General features: G+C 46.2%; 1 protein-coding gene across 1 annotated transcript in view; it reads left to right on the forward strand.

Moving 5' to 3' along the window:
* The first annotated feature begins 13,148 nt into the window (after positions 1 to 13,148).
* LOC120409517 (polyunsaturated fatty acid 5-lipoxygenase-like) overlaps positions 13,149 to 20,056 on the forward strand; it is a 29,790-nt gene continuing 22,882 nt past the window's right edge. The window contains exon 1 of the mRNA XM_039547747.1: positions 13,149 to 13,360. Coding sequence (XP_039403681.1) covers positions 13,211 to 13,360 — 150 coding nt within the window. The 5' untranslated portion in view covers positions 13,149 to 13,210. The remainder of the gene's footprint in view (positions 13,361 to 20,056) is intronic.

Raw genomic sequence — 20,056 nt, forward strand, 5'->3', positions numbered from 1 at the left:
GGTTGGGGTTGGGGTGGTGGAGGGGGGTGAGGGCTCTGGGTGGGAGTGCGAGCTCTGGAGTGGAGCCAGGGTTGAGGAGTTTGGGGTGCAGGAAAGGGCTCCGGACTGGGGCAGAGGGTTGGGGTGCAGGGGGGTATGGGTTCTGAGCTGGGGGTGCAGGTTCTAGGTGGGGCCAGAAATCAGGGGTTCAGTGTGCAGAAGAGGGCTCTGGGCTGGGGCAGGCATTGGGGTGCAAGGCGGGGTGAGAACTCTGGCTGGAGGTGCAGGCTCTGGAGTGGGGCTGGGATGAGGGGTTGGGGTGCAGAAAGAGGCTCCAGGATGGGACTGAGGGGTTCGGCATGCAGGGGAGGATGTTGACTCTGGCTGGGGGTGTGGACTCTGGGGTTCATAGTGTGGGAGGAGGTGAGTGCTCCAGCCGGGGGTGCGAGCTCTGGGGTGGGGCTGCAGAGGAGGGGATTGGGGTACAGGAGGGGGCTTAGGGCTGAGGCAGGGGGTTGAGGAGTTGCAGCTGGGGTGCAGGCTCCGGCAGGGAGTTTGGATGTGGGATAGGTTCCAGCGGTGCTTACTACAGCTCCCTTTTCGACTGGGTGTTCCGGTCTAAGTACTAGGAGAGCAATGCAGGTGAGAAGAGTATGGCAAAACTCGGGAGGCCCAGATTCCTTGTTCTGTAACTTTCGCAGTGACACTTCCATGACTTGCATACTAAGTAAGTGCCCAGCACGCCATTTCTGACAACGGTCTGCAGCATAAAGACCACCATCAGAACAGGCACGCAGACTGACCCCTTGGCTGGCAAGCGCCTCCGAAAGGGTAAGCGTCGAATAGGCCTTGAATTCTGAGTTCTTTTCTCATTCTAATAGTAACTTCAAGTCCCGGATTGAGGTGCACTGGGAAGAATCCACCTGACTGAAACCTGTCCTATAGAGGAAGAGAAGCTCTCAGTCTCCTCAATCTAGCTAAAATAAATTATATTCAAAGTAATCTGTGCTAATCTCTGCTAAGCAAAATAAATACTGACCTCAGTTACTTCTTATTGTTATTTCTGAAAGCAATATCAAATTTCTGCGGTGAGTTTCCCAAGATAGACCAAGCTGAAATGAGAGATGCATCAGATTTTTTTCTGAACAATTAACCGCATCTTAATCCAACTTTTTAGAGCATGCTTCAAAATCAGATCACCTCTGGCAGACAGGTGACAGAAATAGCGACCACGATTCCCTGTTCCTTCAGCATCCTCATCCCTACTGCCGCTGCAGAGGGGCAGTTACTTTTATCACCCCCAAAGCTCTCCAAATCATATTCAGGCAGGAGTTTAGTTCTTTTATATGGCAGATAGACCTGTCTCCCCACTGTCATGAATGACAAATGTGTTCTAATATTATTGAACACCAATTCCAACACCAGAATGGAAGGGAATCTCTTGGCCAGAACATATAACTGACATCTAGTTTTACCTGGTTCTGCCACTGACTTAGATTCATAGATTCTAAGGCCAGAAGGAACCACTATGATCATCTAGCCTGACCTCCTGTACAGCACAAACCATAGAACTGCCCACAGGAATTCCTAGAGCAGATCATTTAGAAAAACATCCAATCTTCATTTAAAAGTTGCTAATGATGGAGAATCTACCACCACCCTGGGTAAACTGTGCTAATGGCTAATTGGTCTCACTGTTTTCCTCTCTGAATGTCTAGCTTCAACTTCCAGCCATTGGCTCGTGTTAGATCTTTCTCTGCTAGATTGAAGAGCCCAGTAGTAAACATCTGTTCCCCATGTAGATACTTATCGACTGTAATCAAGTCATCCTTAAACCTTCTCTTTGTTAGCTGAGTAGATGGAGCTCCTTGAGTCTGTCACTATAAGATAGGTTTTCCAATCCTTTAATCATTCTCGTGGCTTTTCTCTGAACTCTCTCTGATTTATCAATATCCTTCTTGAATTGTGAGCATCAGAACTGGACACAGGCTTCCAGCAACAGTTGCACTAGTGCCAAATATAGAGTTAAAATCACCTCTCTGCTCCTACTCAAGATTCCCCAGCTTATGCATCCAAGGATCACATTAGCAGTTTTGGCCACAGTGTTGCACTGGTAGCTCAGGTTCAGCTGATTATCCACCAGTACCCCCAAATCTTTTTCAGAGTCACTTGCTGGATGGCCTTGAGCAAATCACTGAATGTTTTTGTGTCTCAGTTTATCCATTCATACAATGATAACTTTCAGAGTGGTAGCTGTGTTAGTCTGTATCAGCAAAAACAACGAGAAGTCCTTGTGGCACCTTAGAGACTAACAAATTCATTTGGGCATAAGCTTTTCTGGGCTAGAACCCACTTCATCAGATGCATGGAGTGGAAAATACAGGAGCAGATATAAATACATGAAAAGAAGGGAGTTGCCTTACCAAGTGTGAGGTCAGTCTAATGAGACAATTCAATTAACAGCAGGATACCAAGGGAGGAAAAATAACGTATGTAGTGGTAATGAGAGTGGTCCATTTCAAACAGTTGACAAGAAGGTGTGAGTAACAGTAGGGGAAAATTAGTATAGAGGAAATTAGATTTGCAAATTAATTCCAGTTCTGCAGTTTCACATTGGAGTCTGTTTTTGAATTTTTTTGTTGAAGAATTGCTACTTTTAGGTCTGTTATTGAGTGACCAGGGAGATTGACGTGTTCTCCTACTGGTTTTTGAATGATATGATTCCTGATGTCAGATTTGTGTCCATTTATTCTTTTGCGTAGAGACTGTCTGGTTTGGCCAATGTACATGGCAAAGGGACATTGCTGGCACATTATGGCATATATCACATTGGTAGATGTGCAAGTTGTCATAAATAAACAGATCAGGGTTAAGGTCTCTTTTACCTGTAAAGGGTTAACATGCAGTACCTGATGACCACCTGACCAGAGGACCAATCAGAGACAAGATTTTTTCAAATCTCTGTGGAGGGAAGCCTTTGTCTGTGTTCTTTGAGAGAGCTCTCTTTGGATCTAAGAAAGAACAGTCATGTCTCCAAGTTCTCCTGGAGTAGTTTCTACTATTTAATAGTGAGTATTAAATTAGAAAGGCGGATTAGTCTTTTGAGTTGCTTTCTATATTTGCAATTGTGTGTTTGCTAAAGGAAATTCTTTATTCCTGTTTGCTGATATTGCTTTTACTGAGAAAGAAGGGAGGGGGGATTCTCTCCAGAGATTGATAAGTTTAGACCCTGTATTGTTCTATCTTGAATTACAGAGACAAGTTACTTTCTTTTTATTCTTTAATAAATTCTTTTCTATTAAGGACTTGTTTGGTCTTTCCTTGGGTGGATTCTCAGGGAAAGGGAAGGGGGAGGTATCCCTCTGTAGTTAGATCCCGGTATCTCTCCTAGGAAAAGGGAGGGGGGAGGAAGCAGGGGGAACGATTTATTTCTCCTGGGTGTAAAAACTCCATGGATTTGGGGCTCTTGGAATCCCCTAGGATTTGGGGAAGGACTGTGTCTCAATCCACATTTCCTGATTGAGTGGTGGCAGCTTACTAGATCTAAACTAGAATTTTAGTTTAGAGGGAAACCAAGTCAGGTCCCCACATTGGAGCCCAACAGTTCCAAGTGGGGGTGAGACCTATGACATGGTGGCAGTAAAGGGGAGACCTACCCTAGGATTTTGGGGTGGGGAAGACATGCGGGTCCTCACTTTGAAACCCCCCAGTTTCAAGTGAGGGTAGACTCTGACACAAGTGAACAAGCCCCTAATGGTGTGCTGATGTGGTTAGGTCCTATGATGGTGTCCCTTAAATAGATATGTGGACAGAGTTGGCACTGGGGTTTGTTGCAGGGTTTGGTTCCTGGGTTGGTGTTTTTGTTGTGTGGTGTGTAGTTGCTGGTGAGTATTTGCTTCAGGTTGTGGGGTTGTCTGTAAGCGAGGACAGGCCTGTCTCCAAAGGTCTGTGAGAGTGAGGGATCATCCTTCAAGAAAGATTGTAGATCCTTGATGATGCGCTGGAGAGGTTTTAGTTGGGGGCTGTAGGTGACGGCTAGTGGCGTTCCGTTACTGTCTTTGTTGGGCCTGTCTTGTAGAAGGTGACTTCTGGGTACCCTTCTGGCTCTGTCAATCTGTTTCTTCACTTCACCAGGTGGGTATTGTAGTTTTAAGAACGCTTGATAGAGATCCTGTAGGTGTTTGTCTCTGTCTGAGGGATCGGAGCAAATGCAGTTGTATCTTAGAGCTTGGCTGTAGACAATGGATCATGTGATGTGGTCTGGATGAAAGCTGGAGGCATGTAGGTAAGTATAGCGGTCAGTAGGTTTCTGGTATAGGGTGGTGTTCATGTGACCATCACTTATTAGCATTGGAATCCTTGGATGAAATTTGGTATAAAAGTACAAACTATGAGTACTACCAGTAATATGAATAGGCCAACATTTTCAAACCTGGGCACTTGAATTCATATTTAGGCACCCAAATAAAAGTGGGCTGGTTTGTCAAAGCACCTGCAGTTCAAAGGCTTCAGGTGTTTGCTGATGCTCAGCACTTCTGAAAATCAGGCCACTTTTACTTAGGTGCCTAAACATAGAGTTAGGGGAACTTTAAGCACCAGGGTTTAAAAACGTTGGCCATGGCACATGGGGGACTGGGGATCATTAACATTGTTTGGCTTTCCAAATGTGTAAGATTGTTGAATGAAAATAATGATTAATATATTTTATGTGGTTACTGGGAAAATGAGGGGAAAGTATGGCCCAGGGATTTACAGACACCGGATTTGGCTTGTATTTTTAGAAAGAAATATGTCCCCCAGCCTGTTCTTTCAGCCTGCTGAGTTTGTGCTAATTGAAGCAGGATTGTCAATTTGCAAGGTCTGTGTTATTTGCAGGAAAACATCCCGAGACAAAGAGTCTGCTCTAAAGTGATAAGATAACATTACAACAACTACTATTACAACTTCGTTCTCCAGAACTCAGGAAGACAATCCCCACTGTCTTAATCTTATTTTGCTTGTTTTCTTCTCATATGTAACAAATAGTATGAATGGACTTATTGAAGTCTGTCATGTCCCAATGATTTTAGAGTGGTTATATTAACAAATAAATAGGTAATAAAATGTAGATGTAATAAAAAACATGTTAAGGAAAATAGAGAATGATTGTGGATGGATGTTTAATGAATAATAAAGGGCTGAAGTGCCAGCCTTTAAATAAAAAAACCAACCACCCAGGACCATTTAGGGGATGCGCTGGGTGAGATAGTCTGAATGCGCTGGGTGAGATAGTCTGAAAACCCCGAGGGCACACCGGAATCCACCCACAACCACCCCAAGGACAGGGGACGAAGAGCCAAAGAACAAAATAACAACAAGCCGTCATTGCTGTGCCATCTGCGTGATTGACTAACACTTCAAACGTAAAAACCGTGATTAATTATCACTTCAAACGTGAGAACAGCATGACGAATCAAACCCTATAGACTTGTATGAGGCTAAATCCTTATAAAAACAGGTCCTGAAGACTGAGAACTTTGGGTCTGATTCTGCAACCAACTTCCAGGAGCATCGGATGTGCATCTGACAAAACCTTGCTCCAGCCTTGTGTCCAGGCCACCTGGCCAGTGACTTGGCACGAGCAACTCCTAGGCTGGTAACTATAACAACCTTGCAGAACTTGTGTGCATGTGTGTATAAATGTGTGAGTGAATGGAATGTTATAGCTATAACTGACAGCTTACTCTGACTCCTTTTGTATTCACAATAAATGCAGCATATTGCCTTATCCCTTAAATAAGATCCTGCTCATTTTTATTTTCTTGGTATAACAAGATTCCAAAGATTTCACAAATTAAACTAACTCAGGCCAGGCCAGTATTCAGCTGGGGAACTTAGACAGAACAACTGTTAGCTGGCAAAAGTGTTTGGGGGTGATTCAGTATGCGGCACTTTTTCCTCTGAGCCAGTAACAAGTGCCCCAGGATGGTGGTTAGGGGCACTGTTCTGCTGGAGGAGGCCAACTTTTGGACAAGCAATAATAAGAGATGCTGATGTCTTACAGTCATTAAAGATCCCACTACATGGTTTTATAAAGGGGTTTTAAACACAGCATTCTGGCCCACTTCTCATTTGGCAAATGATGCTCTGCTTATCTTAAATTTCCCCTGTGTTTGCAATTGTATACAGCATTCTTCTTTGCTTCCTTCCTAACCATTGTGTAGTGTTGCTGTACTAGGCTGTTGATTTAGGGAGAGTTCCTTTGGTGTATTTGATCCTAGGTTAGAAGACACATCAACAGTGACGTGGAAGAAGAAACCAAAGCTCTTTATTCCCAGTCCACCTCATGCCTGAACCTGCCTCTTCCATTTCTCATGCATTCCCTATATGCTGGATGCTGAGGTAGGCAGATCCTCATTTACATGTCTTCTCCATTATTATACCCACTGCATTAGTATCTTTGCTCCCTTGTGTCAGCTAGACACATTCAAATTGCCTGTCCATGTAGGAAGGGCCTGCCAAGCAGGTGGACCGTGGGAGCCCAATTTGAATTTTGTAACTGGCAGGACAAGGGATCGCTGATAACAGATGGCCTGTCAGTGAGATATGCTAATATCGTGGGATGCAGGCTGGGGGTCAGACTTGGTATTGCGTGACATTTTGACTAACAAACTACAGTGATACAAAGTTAACATGACACATTAAATGGATTAAAAACTGCCTGATAGGTCTAAAAATGTAATAGTAAATTGGCAATTATCAGTGAGCAGGTGTGTTTCTAGTCAGGTCCCACGGGGATAGATTTTTGGCCCTACACTATTTAACATTTTTATGGATGGCCTGGAAGAAAACATAAAATAATTACTAGTAAAGTTTGCAGAAGACACAAAGATTGGGAGAGAGGTAAATAATGAAGAGAGCAAGTCACTGAAACAGAGCAATCTGGATTGCTTGGTAAACTGGGCTCAAGCAAAGAATATGTTTCAAAACAGCCAGATGTAAGGCCATATATGCATCTAGCAACAAAGAATGTAATTCCAATGTACTTTACAAACACTAATTAACTAGACCACTCAACACTGCTGTGTGGTAGCTAAGTACAGTTATAATTGTGTGGATGGATAAAATGAGGCACAAAAATGTTCAGTGATTTGCTCAAGGCCATCTAGTGACTCTGAAAAACATTTGTGGGGGACTGGTGGATAATCAGCTGAACCTGAGCTACCAGTGCAACACTGTGACCAAACAGCTAATGTGATCCTCGTATGCATAAACTGGGGAATCTTGAGTAGCAGTAGAGAGGTTATTTTAACTCTATATTTGGCACTGGTGCGACTGTTGCTGGAATCCTGTGTCCAGTTCTGGTGCCCACAATTCAAGCTTGGTGATAAATTGGAGAGGATTTAGATGAGAGCCACGAGATGATTAAAGGATTAGAAAATGCACCTGATAGTGATAGACTTAAAGAGCTCTATCTATTTAGCATAACAAAGAGAAGGTTAAGGGGCAATATGATCACAGTTTATAGTTGCATGAGGAACAAAAAGTTAAGGTTGAAACTAGACAAATTCAGACTAGAAATAATGTTTATCAGTGAGGGTTAGTAATCATTGGAACCACTTACCAAAGGCTTCTCCATCACTGGAAATATTTGAATTAACTGTATGTTTTTCTGGAAGATTAGCTCTACTTCAGACACAGCCATTGGACTTGAAGCAGGAATTAATTCATAGAAGATCTGTGACCTGTGAGTGTTATGCAGGAAGTCTGACTGTTACCTGGGTTTTTTTCAACCCAAAGCTCTTGGTAACTTTTACTCTGTGCTAGGTGGTGTCAGGAAATAAATCAAGGGAGGCATGGCCTTCTGAACAATAGGTGGCTGGCAGAAACAAGGCACCACAAGAGTGCTTTCACTTAAAGCTAAACTTTACTTTGTCTCAAGCACTTACACACATCTGCAACAGGTTAGTAAAACATCCCCAACCCTCAATAATTACTGAAGCTGAGTGTGGTTCTCAAGTGGCACAGCAGCAGCCTTCCGGTGGCCAGATCTTCCGTACAAGACTAGATGGTTACAATGGTTCCTTCTGGCCTTAAAATCCATGAATCATTATCCTCCAACTTGCCAAGTTATGATGCGAATAAAATACAAAAAAAAAAGAAAAAAGAGTCTGTGCTCCTTCTAGGCACATGCGTTAACTTCCTAAGTGACCACATATTTAATATTTGCAAAGTTGTCAAATGCCCCAACAATAACTATGCAGGTGAAACCAGACAATCGCCATGCTCTCCAATGAACTCACCCAGAAAAATGATAAAAGAAAAAACCACCCTAACAGTATCACCCCTAGGTGAATACTTTTCACAAAGTGATCTCTCCAGATCTGACCTATCAATCCTTGTCCTTAAAGGAAACCTGCACAAAACCTTCAAAAGATGAGCCTGGGAAATTAAATGCATAATTCTGCTAGACACTAAAAATCATAGTCTAAACAGAGGGACTGTTTTTTGGCTCATTCAGGTCTGGCCTTACCATGAGGCAAACTGAGGCGGCCACCTCAGGTGCCAGAATGTGGGGGGGCACCACTAAGACACAGAGTGTAGAAAATTGTGTCTGCTGCTGGTGCGCATGTATTCTCTCTGCTCTAGATGCACAGAGATGGTGGCGTGCTGTGCCGGAGGAAGGAGGGCACAAGAGACATAACAGGCAGGCAGGAGAAAAGGTGAGAGGGAATAACAGAAAGCAGCAGGAGCTGCAGGGAGGGAGAGGAGGAGGAGCCTCTTATGTACCTCTCTAGCACCTCCAGGAGCCTGGACTGATTAACACCAGCTTCTCAGGGAGCTTCCTGTTTCCTGCTGCTTCCCTGAACCTACTTGAGGAGAACAGCCAGTCAATTGAAGTAGTAGGAGCCAGTTAGGCCCTTAAGACGCTGATATCTTCCCTCACTCAGGCCCTGCTACCAGCCTGCTTATTTGTCCCCTTCAATTGAGTGCTGAGAGCCACTATAGCTGGCACAGAACAGCAGTCATGAGTGAAAGAAGAAAACGCCCCTCTGAGGCAGCATTCAGAAAAAGAAAGAAAGCAAAGGAAGCTTTTCTATCTAAGCAGGAAGGAGCTCTCCTGAGATACATAGACACAAATGTTCACGGTGAGCCTTCCGGCCCCAGTGAGGATGTGAGTGGTGAGGAGATGCCTGATCTTCCCGTTAGTCAGAGTGCCGGTGACCTGGCAGCTACTGCAGCATCCATATCTCCATTTCAAATGGATGTAACCATGCACATTCCTGAAGAAAAGTGTAGATCAGAGAAGAGCGTGGTGAAGGCGCAAGAAACAGCTGCTGATGAGTTTAGTTCCTTAAGTCTAGATGACCGAGGACTGTGGACCCACTTGAGCAGTAGCCTGAGGGACTTCCTTGTACTGCATGGGCCACAGCAAGTGAAAAACTTCATGTTCCCCAAAGACAATGAAAATAGAAGTTTCCATCCAACACATTACTGGCGTGAAATCTCAATGGTGACAAAGTGGAGAGGCCATGGCTTATGTACTCAAAAACCCAGAATGCTGCATACTGTTTTTGATGCAAAGCATGTTATTCCCGATCCACCTCATGCCTGAACCTGCCTCTTCCCTTTGGCTTTAATCTCTCGGTCCTTAAGCTTCCTCATCTGTAAAGTGGGGTAATAATGCTACCTATGGGTGTGTGAAGATCAATTAATGTTTGTTCTGAGATCCTCAGACAGAAAGCTCTTTGCCAGAAGCTGGGAATGAGAGACAGGGGATGGATCACTTGATGATTACCTGTTCTGTTCATTCCCTCTGAAGCACATGGAATTGGCCACTGTCACAATACAGGCTACTGGGCTAGATGGACTATTGGTCTGACCCATTATGGCCGTTCTTACAAAAGGTGCTATAGAAATGTAACATACAATTACTATCTTAGGGTTTTACACTGTTGCCCATCACTGTAGTATCTGGGCTCCTTCCATTTATTACATATAAATTAATATGCAACAAAATCAAGCTGTGCTGTTCATTGTCAGGGTGTGTGTGTGGGGGGGGGCGTTGTGGGTACTTGTAGAGAGGGCCTAAGTATATGTGTAGGGAGATGTATGGGTGTGCATTTAAAAGGAATATTGTGTGTGTGTGTGAGAGAGAGAGAGAGAGAGCATGTGTCCACTGGGATGTATTTGTAGGGAGTAGCTACTTGGTGTTTGTAAAAGCAGCAAAGAGTCTTGTGGCACCTTATAGATTAACAGAGGTTTTGGAGCATGAGCTTTCGTGGGTGAATACCCACTTCGTTGGTATTTCCACTACATGCATCCAACAAAGTGGGTATTCACCCATGAAAGCTCATGCTCCAATATGTCTGTTAGTCTATAAGGTGCCACAAGACTCTTTGCTGCTTTTACAGATCCAGACTAACACGGCTACCCCTCTGATACTTGGTATTTGTAGTGGTGTGCTGGGAATGTATAGAGCTCAATGGAATGTGCATAAGGATATGTATTTATAGGGGTTTCTGTAGGGTGGAATTTATGGGGATTTGTGTGTGAATGGACTATGGAGGTGGCTATGGGTGTGTGGAGCTGTGTCTAGAGTGGATGGGGATGATGAGAGGTGTGCAGGGAGGAGGGGTGGTTTGGGTGTGTAGTTCTGTGTGTGTTCAGGGTGGTTAGGGCATGAAGGGCTGTGTGTAGAGTGGGCAGAGGTGGTTAAGGGTTGTGGGGCTGAATGCAGAGGGTGGGTGTGGTTAAGATGTGCAGGGGGTGTGTATCACTGTGGAATGTGTAGGACGGTGTGGGTAGGGGGTAGTTAAAGATGTGCTAAACAGGGTGTATAGGGGAGTTACAGTATATAAGGGCTGTGGGGTGTATATATGAGGGTGTATAGAACTATGGGGGTTGGAGGAGGGGTGGTTGGTTAGGGTGTGTAGGGCTGTGTGTGACAGGGTGTAATGTGTACAGCTGTATGTGCTGGGCTGTGCATGAAGGGATACGGTGTGTATAGCTGTGTGTGCAGGGGTGTGAGGTATACATAGGTGTGTTTAGGGCTGTGTCTGAACATGGTAGTTAGGGGTACGTAGAGCTGTGCGTTGAGGTGGAGATGTTTTGGGCTGTGCAGTGTGGGGTGTGTGGTACATATGGGGGTGTAAGGCTGTATGCAGGCAGTGGTTGGGGTGTGTACAGGTGATTGTAGTTAGGGATTGTAGGGATCTAGGGTATAAATAGGGTGTGTATAGGGGACTGTGTGGATGGGGTGGGGGTTGTTTGGGTGTGTGGAAAATATATAGGGAGTGTGCAGGGCTGTGTGGTTAGGTGTATGTGTGTAGGTGGTGGTTGGGGTGTGTATGTAGAGGCAGAGGTGGTTATTGTGGAGGGTGAGTCTGTTGGGGTTGGGGTGGTTACGGGTGTGTAGGGCTCTGAGTGAAGGGAGTATGCGGTATAGATATGGGAGGAGGTTATTTTGGTATGTAGGACTGTGGGGTGGACTAGAGCAGGACAGGACTCATAGAGCGTGTAGCGATATATGGGGGTATACAGAGCTGTGTGTGCAGGTGGTGGTTAGGGGTATGCAGGTCTGTGTACAAGTGGTGTGAGGTATAGATAGTGGTTGGTTAGTACCAAGTGCAGTAGATGGGTTATAGCAAGTGGGTGTGCAGGGAAGAGCTGAGTGCAGGTTTTGGGTATAGGTGAGGGAGGGGAAGGGAGTGGGGTGAAGGCAGGGATGTGCATTAAGGGGCTGTGTGCAACAGGAGTATAACTAGGGGTGCAGGCAAGGGCTGTGCACCAGGAAGGGTGTAGCTCAAAGGTGTCACTAGGGACTGTGCACTGGGAGAGGTATAGCTCAGCGGTGTAGCTAGAGGCTGTGTGCGGGAGGAGTTTGTAGCTAAGAGTGTAGGGAAGGGCTGCAAGAAGGGACGGGTACCTAGGGGTTGTTCACAGGGAGGGGTATAGCTGGGGATGAGGGAGGGACTGTGGGAGGGGAGGTGTGTAGCCAGGGTGCAGGGAGGGGTAGCTAGGAGCTGTGCACCAAGACAGGTGTATCTGGGATGCAGAGAGGGGTAATTAGCGGCTGTGCACTGGGAAGGGTGTAGCCAGGTGCAGGGAGGGGCTGTGGGAGGGGAGGGATAACTAGGGGCTGTGCATAGGAGGTGTAGCCAGGGTGCAGGGAGGGGTATCTAGAGGCTGTACACAGGAGGGGTGTAGCCAGGGTACAGGGAGAAGAGCAGGGGTGGCTCTATGTTTTTTGCTGCCCCAAGCACGGCAGTCAGGCAGCCTTTGGCGGCGTTTCTGCTGGAGGTCGGCCGGTCCCGTGGAATCCGCGGCAGTTCTGTGGGTGATCTGCTGGTCCCGTGCCTTCGGCGTACCCGCGGCCAAATTGCCGCCAAAGCCACGGAACCAGTGGACCTCCCGCAGAAACGCCGTCAAAGGCTTCCTGACTGCTGCCCTCACAGCAACCAGCAGGCCGCCCCCCACAGCTTGCCACCCCAGGCACGCGCTTGCTGCGCTGGTGCCTACAGCCACCCCTGGAGAAGAGGGGGTAGCTAGGGGCTGTCCTCCAGGAGGAGTGTAGCCTAGTGCAGGGAGAGGTATGCTAGTGGCTACACTTGCAAATTTGCAGCGCTGCAGCAGGGTGTGAAAACACACCCTCTCCAGCGCTGCAAATTGCGGCGCTGCAAAGCACCAGTGTGGTCAAAGCCCCAGCGCTGGGAGCGCGTCTCTCAGCACTGTACGTTATTCCCCACAGGGAGGTGGAGTACGGCAGCGCTGGGAGAGCTCTCTCTCTGCGCTGGCGCTTTGACTACACTTAGCGCTTCAAAGCGCTGCCGCGGCAGCGCTTTGAAGTGCAAGTGTAGCCATAGCCCTAGGAGCTGTGCAGAGGAGAGGTATAGCTGGGGTGCAGGGAGGGGCTGTGCACGGGAGCGGTGTAGCCGGGGTGCAGGGAAGGGTAGCCGGGGGCTGTGCATGGGAGGGGTGTAACCTGGTGCAGGAAGGGGTAACTGGGGGCTGTGTACCCGGAGGGATGTAGCCGGGGGCAGGGAGGAGTAGCTAGGGGCTGTGTAACGGGAAGGGTGTAGCCGGGGGCAGGGAGGGGTAGCCGGGGGCTGTGGACCGGGAGGGTGTAGCCGGGGCCAGGGAGGGGCTGTGTCGGAGCGGGCGGTGCTGCAGCAGCGGAGCCCGGCGCTCATTCCCCAGCTGGCTCAAGCGGGCAGCTCCGCTCCTGGTGGCTGCGCGCTCCGGCCGGGCCATGCCGTCCTACACCGTGACCATGGCCACCGGCACCCAGTGGTTCGCGGGCACCGACGACTACATCTACCTGAGCCTGGAGGGCACCGCGGGCTGCAGCGAGAGGCACCTGCTGGACAAGCCCTTCTACAACGACTTCGAGAGGGGCGCGGTGAGTGCGCGGCCGGCCGGCCCCGCGCCCCCTTCCCCAGCCCCGGCCAGTCCCGTGCCCCCCGCCTCCGGCCAGCCCAGCCCCCGCCACTGTGCACAGCCCCGTGTCCCCTTTCCCTTGGGCCAGTCCCCTCCATGTGACTGTTCCCCCTGCTCACAGCTCTAGCCCTGCACCGCCTTTTCCATACCCACTTTCCCCCAGTCCAGCCCTGTGCCCCCTGCCCTGGGACTGCAGCCTCCCCAGCTCTGAGACACCCACCTCTTAGGACTGTGTCCCCAGCTGTGCCCCCTGCCCATGGGATAGTGCCCTGTGGATGCTCCAGCTCTCCGGACAGTGGAGGACATTTTACCCATTTATTTCCTTTTTCCCATCTCTTGAAGCAGCTGTAAAGGGGATTTAGGAACCCTCCACTGCTGCCTCTTCTCTCTGTCCCACTACTTCCCTGGGGAAGGGGATTTGGGTGCCTGCACCCCATCACTCTTTTATTCTTCCCCATTGCTGCCCCCTTGGTAGGGTCAGAATCAGGGCGGGCCCCTGCATCTCTCCTTGTCTTGGTGCTCTCGGCAGGAAGGGGACTGGGACACTGGGGGTGGGGTGGAAGTGCTATGCCCCTACCCTGACACTCCATCCCTCCCTAATCCCATTCACCTTTCCCACCCCTATATCTAGAGCAGGGAAGGCACCGGCATCCTACCTACTGCCCACGCCGGCAGGGCTGAGATCTGACTGAGTCAGGAGGTCTTTGGGATGGGATTTGGAGAGAAGGGCGACATAGGTTAGTTCTTGGTGTACCTGGTGCTGCAATGCAGGGAAGACCTGCTCCTAGGTCATTAAAGCAGATGAAGGGGCATGATGATGTTTCCTAGCCCTTCTGGACAAGATTCTCAAGTTGAATAATGCCCCATGGGAACTGCTTCTAATAATATCTCCTGAACCAGCAAACCCAAGAATCTAACGTGATCCCCTTTGCCTGGGCCAGGGCTTAGAGGAGGGGATTGAGAGTCAGGACTCCTGCATCCTATTCCTTCCTCTGCCATTGGCACTAGGCATGATGATAAGTGAGTCAGTTTGCCTCAGTTTCCCCAGTCCGTAAAAGGTGTCATAATGCCTCACTGGAGTGTTGTGGTGATTGATTTGTTAAGATTTGCAAAGTGCTTTGAGAGCCTCCATGGAAGGTTAAAGTATTACCTTACCATTTGGAATACAAGAAAAGCACAGTGAGATAATGCACTTTCAGCCCTTGGTAGGTTTTGTGCTATGAGTTTGAACATATTTTAAGTGGTTCTGCAGAAAAAAAGAAAATGTTTTCTAGATGTGTATTATTTACTCAAGAAAGGTACCAGGGCTGTGTCTTGAACAGCCAGCATAATTCCAACAGTAAATACATCTGTCAACAGATTATTTAATTGGATGAACAATACACAAACTGTCTAATTTCATATTTGGCCCATGTAAATATGAAATTAAACAGTTTGTTTATTGTTCATCCAATTAAATAATCTGTTGACAGATGTATTTACTGTTGGAATTATGCTGGCTGTTCAAGACACAGCTCTGGTACCTCTCTTGAGAAGAGTTCAGAGAGAAGAGCCACTATAGATAACTATCAAACCTCTAGGTTCTCAAACTTCATTGCACCACGACCTCATTCTGACAACAAAAATTACTTCATGACTCCCAGAAGAGGGACTGAAGCCTGAGCCCGCCCGAGCCCCACTGCCCAGGGTGCGGGGGACAAAGCCTGAGTCCCACCGCTCTGGACATGAGGGCCAAAGCTGAAGCTCAAGGGCTTCAGCCCCAGGCAGGGGGCCTACAACCTGAGCCCCACCGCCCAGGGCTGAAGCTCTCAGGTTTTGGCTTCGGCCCTGGGCATTGAGGCTCGGGCTTCATCCCCAGGCCCCAGCAAGTCTGAGCCAGCCCTGGTGACCCCATTCAAAGGGGGTTGTGACCTATTTTGAGGTCCCGACCCACAGTTTGAGAACTGCTGCTCTAGGCCAAGACAAGGGAGCTACCTGCCAAGAGAGATGTTTGAGACGCCTTAAATGGAACTAGGAGAACAGTACAGGGATATCGCACACACTAGGTACTAGGAAAATGGGGGACTGAAGAACTGGACTGATGTACTTTTTTATCCCTATTTCTACAATTCTTTGAGAGTCCTATTCTGTCCTTACCCTCATCTGGCTGGTCACATCCAGCATCCATGCTGTTGGTTTATTTATTTATTTATTTTAAAAGTCCATATTGTGTTTCATAATAGTAGGCTTCAGTATCTGTTCTGCATCCTGTAATGTGGAAATACTAGACTTAGGCCATGTCTACACTTGAAATGCTACGGCGGTGCAGCTGCCGTGTAGACATGATGGAGGTCTCCCATTGCTGTAGTTAATCCACCTCCCTGAGAACAGGGGAGGAATTCTTCCATCCACCTACCACTGTCTACACGGGTGGTTAGGTTGGCTTAACTGTATCGCTTGTGGGGGGTGGAAATTTCACGCCCCTGAATGATGTAGTGGGGTTGACCAAATTTTTTACTGTAGACCTGGCATTAGGCACTTTTGAAAATTGTACCCATGTGATTTAGGAGCCTAAGTCACATTTCCAACAGTGACATGGGCACATAGCAGCTCAGGTCTCGTAGAAAGTCAATGGAATTAAATGATTTTCAGTTAGACTTAGACTCCTAAATGCCTGGGCCTCTTTTTAAAATGAAATGTAGGCACTTCAGAAAATTGTACCTTTGTCCTATTTATATCACATACTCATTTCGATAGGTCTTAAGTTTTCTGGGGCAGAGGCTGCCTCTTTATCACGTCTGTCTAGCACCCAGACATGTGTTGTAGGCTTCTGGGTACTACTGAAACAACTTACTTTCCATATGTATTTACTATCTCAAACAGTTTTTAATGGTTCTTGTGACACTATCTGTATCCTGCCATTTTTACAGCATGCATTTACTACGTGCTATAGTAGAGTAAATATAAACCTATGTTTCTATAGGAAACTACATTGTCAGATCTTTGAATACGATGTGCTCAGGTTTTGTGGTTAAAGTCAACATTTTAATGCAGAATACTGTATATATGTCTAGGCACATGCTGTTAGGCATGAGAAAAGCTGCCACAAAGGCTGCAACACTTACTAGACGTGTTACTCGTAGTGGAAGATTTTAAAAAAGACACAGAACAAAAATAAACAAAACTGAACTGACACAAAGTCTGTATGTTATGCTTTTCAGTGCAACTGGTGACACCAATCCTGTCCCAGTGTTTTGTTTTGTTTTCCTCACTGGACTCCCCAAAGTGATTTTTCACCCCAAAACAATGCAGTCTTGAACCCAGGCTGCAAAAGAGAACCCATTCAGTTCTCAGAGCAAAACTTTCACAGTATAGTTTGTTAATGCAGAAGGCCTTACCTACTTTTACAGTCCCTTTTCCATAGATAGGCCAGGTCGATTGTTTCCATTATCCTGATACTTGCTTCCTCTGAATTCATTCAAATCATGGTTATTGTTGGGTATAATAAACGAAGGCTTGGACAAGTTCTGTGTAAGAAATTTGCATGTCAAATGTTCCATAAGGGAGGGGATATGGAAAAGCACAAAGAGACTTGTACAACAAGAGTCTTGATTCTGATATTCATGGGACTTACTCTGAGTATTAGACACAAAGTATTTAGAAGCTGGTTTTGAGTAAGTTCCTGTTGGTGCAGAGAGATGTTACAGTGAGTGTTGCATAGCACTTCGCAGTTCCCCATTTTCTTCTGATTTCCCATTTAAGCCCTGTCTGTCTGTTTGCTGTCGTTAAAAGAAACCCATCTTGCAAGTACTTCCAGAGAAGAAACCCAGCTTTTCAATCTCAAATTTTTATTTGGGGAGGATTTATCTGTGTCCTTCTTAATGTCCTGGAAAGGTCCCCTCCTTAATCCAGATAGGGTGACCAGATGTCCCGATATTTAGGTGTTTGTCCCACGTCCCGACCAGTCTTTGGTTGGGACACAATTTGTCCCGATATTTCGCTCTGCCGGCAGCACTTGGCTTTTTTCTTCTTCTTCTTCTCGCTGTTCCGCCGGCAGCACTCGGCTTGCTTTTTTTCCCCCCCCTTCTCGCTGCTCCGCCGGCAGCGCTTGGCTTTTTTTTTTTTTCCCTGCACGGATCCCTCCCCCATGTGTCCCGATATTTTCTCCCTCTCATCTGGTCACCCTAAATCCAGAGAAGAGAATTAAAACAGCTGACTATAGACTGCACCTCAACAACTCATTCTAGGTTTTGCGGGAGAACTAGTTGCTTGGACAGGATACTTTGGGTGCTTAGTTTCAAGTTTATTTTCAGCCATGTCTGACAGATCCAATAAAACGTTAGTTCTGTACTTTAATTCTGAGTCTTTGTGTATAAAAGCTTCCAGTTCCCTGACTCACAACACTGTCACCAGTACAAACTGGCTGAGAATGACAGCCCCAGCCTGCACAAGAGGAGTAATTGCTGTATCACATTTCTGGCCATCTCTGCCACCTCCTAAAGCCCAAATATTAAACACAAAGGAGGGTAATTTTCAAAGAGTACAGGAGGAAGGGCTGCAAACCGATTCTAAAGTCTTGCAGACGATGTCCAGTTAACGTGATAGGTACACCTGAAAATATTGTTAGCTTTTGCATCCCAGTTTTGTGCACCTAACTTATTGCCCTCTAGCTGGGCAAGTCAGATTTTTTAAAAGGTTCATTGGTTAAGTTTAGTGCTTGAGATTGCAATGCAATCATTGCCCCATCTGTAAAGTTTATCCAAAGTGCATACAAAGAGTTCACATGCAAAAGTAACAATATGGAGAGAAACTTTGAAGGTTCAAAGTGCTTGTCATTTTTAGCTCCAAACATTAAAAAATGAGACCACCACCTTACTGGGATGTAGGCCAACAATACAGGTAACATTTGGCCAGTGTGTATGAATGAAGGCTGAAGGAGGAAGAATAAGAGACATGAAGAAGAAATGACTGAGAGGGAGAATGATAGGAAGCGAGAAGAGAAAGAAGCAGATGGCAGAATTGGGCAAACGTGCACGTTTTCAACATTAAGCACATGGCTTCTGGGGAGGCAATGGAACTACTCCATGTGTTTAAAGTTAAGCACACATCTTGCAGAATTGGGGCCCAAGTCAAGACTTACTTGTCTGTGAGATGTGGTGGGCCTACAATAAGAAGTGATCTTGAAAGGTAAATATTTGCTCTGGTTTGACATACTTGAAGTATATTGCTGAACTACTTGCTCCTCCAAATATATTAAAAAGCTAACCGTGTACCTGTAGAAAACTATTGTAGATACGTCAGGGTGGATAAAAAGTGATGATTTAAAATAAAATAAATAGTTTTTAATTTAAATTGGATTTTTTTATTTAAATCAGTCTTTTTATTTTGTTTAAATTATACTAAGTTTTTCTTTTTAAAAATAAATCTATTTAAAATGAATTCTGAATTTAATACAAAATATGCTAAGGCCCTCATTTATAATCACTTAAACCATTTAAATAAAAAATAAATATGTTGAATCCATGAGCCTCTAACAAAAACTTTGAGTTAGAGGCTGCTTTCTGTATAAAGAAAGAATCATCATATCATAGGGTTAGAAGGGACCACGAGGGTCATCTAGTCTAACCTCCTGCCAAGATGCAGGAGTTATGTCTAAACCATCCAAGACAGATGGCTACCCAGCCTCCTTTTGAAAACTTCCAGTGAAGGAGCTTCCACAGCCTCCCTAGGCAGTTTGCTCACATGGCTTGTATTCCATCCTTTTTATCATCCTTGTCGCTCGCCTCTGTATTGTTTCCAGTTTCTCTTCATCCTTTCTATACAGCAGTAACCAAAACTGGACACAGTACTCCAGCCGAAGCCTGCCCAGTGCTGAGTAGAGCGGTACTATCACTTCCCATGACTTGCATGCTATGCCTCTGTTAATGCAACCCAAAATTGCATTTGCTTTTTTTTTTTGCAACAACATTGCATTGTTAACTCATGTTGAGGTTCTGATCCACCACGACTCCCAGATCCCTCTCAGCAGTGCTGCTGCCAAGCCAGTTATCTCCCATTCTGTGTTTGTGCATTTGGTTTTTCTTTTCTAAGTGAAGCACCTTACATGTGTTTTCTTGAATTTCATTTTGCTGTCTATAGCCCAGTTCTCCAGTTTATCAGGATCCCTCTGAATCTTAGCTCTATCCTCCAAAGTGTTGGCAACCCCTGTCTAGCTTTGTGTCATCTGCAAACGTGATCAGTATGCTCTATAACTACACTTAGGTCAAACAACACCGGACCCAGAACAGAACCCTGTAGAACCCCATTTGACACCTTCCAATCTGACATCATTCCATTAATAGTTACTCTTTGTTTGCAGTTGTTTTACCAATTATGTGTCCACTTAATGGTAGTTCTGCCGAACCCACGTTTCTCCAGCTTACTTATCAGAATGTCATGTGGGACTGAGTCAAAAGCCTTGCTAAAGTCCAGATATAATATGTCCACCGCATTCCCCCTATGCAGCAAACCAGTTACCTTGTCAAAGAAGGAAATCAAGCTGGTTTGGTATGATTTGTTGTTAGTAATCAAGGGGGAAATATCTAGTGTGATAGACTCAGACCAGTTGGTACAGCAGAATAGCTGAAGGCAGATATACTGGCCACTGGATTAACAGTTTTCTGTTCCCTGACTGACCAGA

The sequence above is a fragment of the Mauremys reevesii genome, linkage group 7, assembly GCF_016161935.1.
Source record: "Mauremys reevesii isolate NIE-2019 linkage group 7, ASM1616193v1, whole genome shotgun sequence".
Taxonomy (NCBI): Eukaryota; Metazoa; Chordata; order Testudines; family Geoemydidae; genus Mauremys; species Mauremys reevesii.